This window comes from Mandrillus leucophaeus, unplaced genomic scaffold, assembly GCF_000951045.1.
Source record: "Mandrillus leucophaeus isolate KB7577 unplaced genomic scaffold, Mleu.le_1.0 Scaffold46, whole genome shotgun sequence".
NCBI classification, from domain to species: Eukaryota; Metazoa; Chordata; class Mammalia; order Primates; family Cercopithecidae; genus Mandrillus; species Mandrillus leucophaeus.
The window spans coordinates 3,025,171-3,031,808 of record NW_012104920.1 but is presented as its reverse complement, the minus strand read 5'-3'; the positions used below and the strand labels follow the sequence as shown (position 1 = coordinate 3,031,808).

Genomic DNA, 6,638 nt, shown 5'->3' with positions numbered 1-6,638 from the left:
GGTCCCCCAAAGTGCTGGGATTACAGGTGTAAGCCACCACGCCTGACCCCAGCCTTTGTATTTAGGCTCTCGGCTCCTAACTTTGCACCCTCCAGGCATGTCAGCATGGTTTTTAGGAGCTGGAACCCACCGTTCACAGTCAGGCGCGGATGTTGACATTGCGCCTATCCCTGGCGAGTCACCGGGGGGTCACCAGCTCTGGTAAAGGTGTAATTCCTGTCCTCTAGGAGCCTTCAATCATGTTGCAGAGATAGGACGCACAGGTGTAAAAGATATATATTTGGAGATGGAGTCTTGCTCTGTCGCCAGGCTGGAGTGCAGTGGCACCATCTCGGCTCACTGCAACCTCCGCCTCCCAGGTTCCAGCAATTCTCTTGCCTCAGCCTCCCGAGTAGGTGGGACTATAGGCATGTGCTACCACACCAGGCTAATTTTTGTATTTGTAGTAGAAATGGGGTTTCACTATGTTGATCATGCTGGTCTCGAACTGCTGACCTCCAGTGATCCACCCACCTCAGCCTCCCAAAGTGCTGGGATTACAGGCACAAGCCACTGTACCCAGCCAGGTGTAAAAGATTTTTGACTCCAACAGCTAATGGCAAGGGTATAGATGGTGGATGAGTTTTTCAAGCATAGCATATAAAAACCCAGAGAAAGGGGAGGCCACTGTGCGCTGGCATGGTCAGGGTCGGAGATGTAAGGCCTGAGGACAGGCAGGAAGCGAAGGGTAGGTAGGCGGGATGAGCAGTGACAGGCCCAAACCTGGAGGCCAGAGACATGAGCCTGAGCAAGGGGAGGCGGTGTGGGTGGGCACGTATGTGTTCGACAGGTGAGGAAACTGTGGCACAGAAGGTTGAAGTTATTTAGCGAGGGCAGAGGTGGAATTAAATGTGGCGTTTACTGTCAGACAGAGTCTCACTCTGTCACGCAGGCTGGAGTGCAGTGGCACGATCCTGGCTCACTGCAACCTCCACCTCCCAGGTTCAAGTGATTCTCCTGCCTCAGCCTCTGGAGTAGCTGGGATTACAGGTGTGTGCCACCACATCCAGCTATTTTTTTTTTTTTAATTTTTTTTTATTTTTAGTAGAGACAGGGTTTCACCATGTTGACCATGCTGGTCTTGAACTCCTGATCTCAAGTGATCCACCCGCCCCGGCCTCTCAAAGTGCTGGGATTATAGGTGTGAGCCCGCGCCCAGCCCCCGCCTTTGTATTTTGGCTCTCTGCTAAATACAAATAAAAGTCACTCGTCGATGAGGGGCCAGAAGCGGATGGTTGGCAGGCTTCCTCCCCTAGGCCACTCAGTGGTGCCTTGGCTCCCCCAGCCGCTGCCCCAGACCAGGCTCTTGGCAGGAACAAAGACAGTCTCCGTTGCCCTCATGGAGCACCCAGGCCTGTGGACCATCGGGACTTTCCTCCTCCCCGAAAAGCCGCTTGGGAGCCGCTGGCAGGCTGCTGGGAGGCCTTGGGCGTGTTACTTCCCAGAGGCAGCCTAATTTCTCTGGAGGCAGCGGCGCGCTCCCCAGATGACATGAATGAGTGGAACGCAGCCCTTCCTGCGGAGACGTGCGGCGTCTTTATCACAGGTGCCCGATCCAGATCTTGCGCAGCTATTGTGGGTGTGCGTTCACAGCTTGGGGGCCGTGTGACGGCGTGTTTGCAGATTCCCACGCCGCTCCTTCAAAACACTGGTGCGCGTGACATTTACATGCCTACCCGCGTTCGCATCGGGACTGCCATCTCCGAGCTTCTCTGCGCATCTCTGGGAGATGTCTCCCTCCCTCGGGGTGGCAGGGCAGGGCTGTGAAAGACTCTCGCTGGTGCGTGTGGGCACGGCTGGCCTCTCACTGCCACTGCAGCATGGGTGTCCCCGGCATCCCCTTCCAGGGATGTGTGCAGGTGACCAGCCTGGAGAGGCCTCTGCGGTCACTTGGCCCTGCTGTTTCCCACACAGGACGCTTTCTCCTACTCTTAACGGACTCTGCGGACACACTCCAGAGATGGGGCCTTACTCCCTCTTAGGATGACAGACTTTATCTTGAGATAGCTTGCCCCGTTTGAAAGCTCTTCCTTGAATTTGCTAAAATCAAACTTGCCCTAAGGGATTTCTTCTCTTTGGCCCACAAGGACCTTGTCTCTCAGGACACTTGCCAAGGTAGAGAGGCCGCTCTGAGCCCAGGGAGGGCAGGGCTGGAGAGGAGGGGTGGAGCCCATGAGAGGTAATCCAGCCTTCCCAACTTGTGAGTTGGGGGCAGTGGAAGAAAGCAGTGGTCAGGCTGACGCCAGGCTCCTGGCAGAGCTGTCTGGGTGGACAGTGGGCCATTAACTAAGAGAAAATGGGCAGGAAACAAACAAGAGGGAGGTGTCAGATGCTCCCTTGACTCAGCACTGAGGGGGAGGTTGCCTGCAGCTCTCATCCCCCGGGTTTCTCTGAGAAGTGGCCTTGGCCAGGAAGGGAGAGGTTCCCCTGGCTTTTCCTAAGGGTGGGCCCGTGATTCCTGGGCCTCTGGTGTCAGCCATGCTTCCCTTTCTGCAGGCACCTACATTGGATGCTTCAGTGATGATGGCCACGAGAGGACTCTGAAAGGAGCTGTGTTTTATGACTTGAGAAAGATGACTGTCTCCCACTGCCAGGATGCGTGTGCGGAGCGGTGAGTGCTGGGTCCTGGGCTGTTGATTCCACTGGGAGGAAGGTCCAGGGACAGTTCTAGAGTGACGAGGCATATCAGCTACCAGTTGGCTGTCATAGCATAATTAGAATGCACTGATCAGATCCCAGTTGTCCAGAAGAAAGAAAGTTTGTTGGCAGATGGCCTGGGTGCTGGATGCTGGGTGATGGCCTGGGTGCTAGATGCTGGGTGATGGCCTGGGTGCTGAGAGCTGGGTGATGGCCTGGTGCTGGGAGTTGGGTGCTGGATGCTGGGTGGTGGCCTGGGTGCTGAGAGCTGGGTGATGGCCTGGTGCTGGGAGTTGGGTGATGATCTGGGTGCTGGGAGCTTGGGTGCTGGTGCTGAGTGCAGGGAGATGCGACTTCCAGTCCAGCCATAGCTGGGACTCAGCGTGTGACTTTGGTGAGTTCTTTTCCTTCCCTGGGACTCCGTTTACTTATCTGTTTTACAATAAGATAAAGGGCTTTAACTGAGATTTCTCTGAGAAGATCTTTCCAGCTCTGGTAGGAAAAGTATTTTCACCTTGTGTGTATAACAAGGTTTACTTTTTCTGATACTTCCAGCTCACCCAATAGTTGCCAGACACTTACCATATGCCAGGGCAATGGTCCCTAATGTCAAGGCCTTCACAATTGACTGTGTATGTGTGTGTGTGTGTGTGTGTGTGTGTGTGTGTGTGTACACATCTGAGAGAGGTGGGTTAAACAGAATCAGACTTCACCCTTCACTTATTTATCCCACAGATTTTTTTCACTTTTGTTATGTCATATAAATTCTTTCCACAGTCGGCTAGGTAGCAATGGGTTATCCCCATTTTACAGATGGAGAAACTGAGGCTGGGGAAAGAAAAGACAAGGTCCTTACGGAAACATACGTCATAGTCTAGATAAAGTGGAAACAGGATGATACATTCTCTTTTTAGTCTCCTAATAGATCAGGAAACTGAGACTCGGAGATGGTAAGTGATATTCAGGGTCTCACCGCTAGGACTAGGACGTGGTCAAATGGGGACTTGAAGCTTGTGTTTGGATTTTCATTCTGGGCTTTTCACATCTAGATCCACTGATTTGAAAGTGTTGACTGCTTTCTGTAGTTGGAGTCCTGTGTGATTCACTGTGGGTTCCATTTCCAACCTTTCTTTACCTATGGTATTACAACTAGGTAAAAGTAAGTAGAGAAATGGCTGTGGAGATGAGGGCTGCGTGTAACAAGACATGACATGTGGCAGGCAATTCAGACCAGCTCATGGCCACTCACCAGGGTAAACTGTTAAATTTTTAGAGTTGTTGTAAGCCCATTATAAAACTATTGGTAGCTTAAAATCTTCTACAGTGGGAGTGTTTACACCACAGAAATTGGCAAACAGTACAAACCAGAGCTCTCCTGGTCACATACTGAGAACCAGTTTACAGGCACATCACAGATTTAGACCCATTATAACCTGTGACCAGGCACCCTGCAGGGCAGAACTCAGGGCTGGCGAGAGGGAGCAGTGGGGCTGGTTCCATTAGTTTATCACAAAGGAAAGACTGTTCCCTGAACTTAGCCAGGTGACCCTTGAGTGTGGCTGGAGACTGATTCCTAAGACCAGCCATAGGCTGACGGCTGTAGCCCCTGTCTGCCTGTTCACCCAGACCAGCTTCAAGTCCAGCCCATATCCCTACTCCAGACCCAGTTGCCACTGCATGACCACATAAATCCTCTCCACAGTCTGCCAGGTAGCAATGAGTTATCCCTCTTAGGCAGATGGAGAATCTGAGGCAGGAGAAAGAAGAGACAAGGTCCTTGCTTAAACATACTTTCTAGTCTAGATCAAGCTGAAACAGCCTGCAGTTTAGACCCCAGCCCTAGCTCTGGGCCAAGGTCCGGACTCACCCAGGCCCTGTCTCCCTTCAGGTCCTATGTCTACGCCGGCTTGGAGGCCGGGGCGGAGTGTTACTGCGGGAACCGGCTGCCAGCGACGAGCGTCGGGCTGGAAGAGTGTAGCCATGAGTGCAAAGGCGAGAAGGGCTCTGTGTGTGGCGCTGTGGACCGGCTCTCCGTGTACCGTGTAGACGAGCTGCAGCCGGGCTCCAGGAAGCGTGAGTAGGCCAGCCTCTCTCTGAACCCTGTCCATCCCACTCACTCCGGCTGCTTGTCTCCCACAGCCTCTCATTCCAAACTACCTGGGGCAGAACCCGTGCCAACCTCCGCCCTCCCTTCCCTATTGCCATCACTGGACGGGCTCCTGGCAGGGCGGGGATGGGGCTAGGGTCCATCAAAGGCTTAATTGCTTGAGTTCCTCACTGAAGCATACCTTTGCTTGTCCCCTGCAGGAGAGAGAGACTGATTGGGAGGCCTGAGTGTGCCTCAGACATGCTGTGTGGCCTCCGGCAGCTTACTGCCCCTCTCTGAGCTATAGTCTATTTTGTAAATTGCAGAGGGAGACCTAGATTTCTTTCTTTTTTAAAAATTTTTATATTTTATTTTTTATTTTTGAGATAGAGTCTCACTCTGTCACCCAGGCCAGGCTAGAGTGCAGTGCCGCGATTTCAGCTCACTGCAACCTCCACCTCTCAGGTTCAAGCAATTCTCCCGCTTCAGCCTCCCGAGGAGCTGGGATTACAGGCACCCGCCACCACACCCGGCTACTGTTTTTTTGTATTTTTAGTAGAGACGGGGTTTCACCATGTTGGCCAGGCTGGTCTTGAATTACTGACCTCAGGTGATCTGCCTGACTTAGCCTCCCAAAGGGCTGGGATTGCAGGCGTGAGCCACGCACCCAGCCGGGAGACCTATATTTCTAGCAATGGTGTGAGCCAGTCAGAAAATTCCCTAACTATAAAGCGCCTAGAAATGCTGCAGAACATGTAGCAAACATTATTGTAAATGCATAGCTGAACTAGCAGGAAAGTAAGACAATCCCTTGGATCCGGAAATGAAGAACAAAGAGCCACAGTGGGGAGAGGTACAGATATGCTGTGTGGCCCTGGGGCTCAGCGGAGGGAAGCCGCCAGGCTGGGTGGCCACTCAGTTTAGATCTTAACGTCTAAGCAGGATAGGGAAGGAGGCCTTGGGCTTCTCAGGGCGAGGAATTGGATTGAAACTTTTGTATACAGTGGGATTCAATTTCACTGAAATGTAAATCAGCGAAAGTTTAGATTAAAAAAAAATATATATCTCCCACCCATTCAGAGAGTTAGAACAAAGCTTGTCTGTCTTGACCTGAGTTCAGGTGAAGATAAACGTCTTCCTAAGAATTTGTAACCACCGCACAGGCTTGCATTTGTATGCATTTGGGAGTTCGAATGTATATGATCTGCCTGAAAGTTTCAACATGAAAGTTGGCTCTGGGTCACCTGGAGGTTCTGGCAGAGCCAAATGCAGTGTCCCCTTGAGAGCTGTGCCACCAACCCAAGCGCAGCGGTGCCCAGCGGCGAATACTCACTGAGTGCTGGGTTCAAAGTGGTGGAACTCAGGAGGAAACAGTCAACCAAGCTGACACGTCAGGAAGCAAGATTGGACTCCAAGGAATTTCAGTGCAAAGGGCTAGCAAATAGAGATGGCCCTGCAGGGGCCCAACTCAAAGGAGGAGTTGGAAACTCAGATTTGTCCTCCCTGCAAGATGATGAGCACAAATCCACTTCCTCTAATCACAGAAGGCTCCTTGATAAAATAATAGGGCTGTGCACCATTGCACATGCTGAGGACCATTCTTTTCATGGTTGGGAGAGGCGGGTTGGGAAGGAGTCAGAGCCTGGGAGACCACCCCCACCACTGGCAAGGGTAGGGCAGCGGTGATGGACGCAGAGGCACAGCCCTGGGTCCAGGCTTGCTGACTCATGGACACGACCGCCTCTGGTCATGCCCTAGTAACAGGGCTCCAGGAGAGCTGATGGATTAGTTCAAGAATGGGGCAGAGCCCAGGTAAAGAGGTATGGGATCAGCTGGGCGTGGTGGCTCATGCCTGTAATCCCAGCACTTTGGGAGG

General features: G+C 52.4%; 1 protein-coding gene across 2 annotated transcripts in view; it reads left to right on the top strand.

The window, feature by feature from the left end:
- The window catches only part of WSCD1 (WSC domain containing 1), a 65,177-nt gene that overhangs the window by 27,118 nt on the left and 31,421 nt on the right, over nt 1-6,638 (top strand). For both annotated transcript variants that reach the window (XM_011994671.1, XM_011994670.1), the window contains exons 3-4: nt 2,536-2,650; nt 4,565-4,749. In XM_011994671.1, the coding sequence (XP_011850061.1) occupies nt 2,536-2,650; nt 4,565-4,749 (300 nt within the window). The remainder of the gene's footprint in view (nt 1-2,535; nt 2,651-4,564; nt 4,750-6,638) is intronic.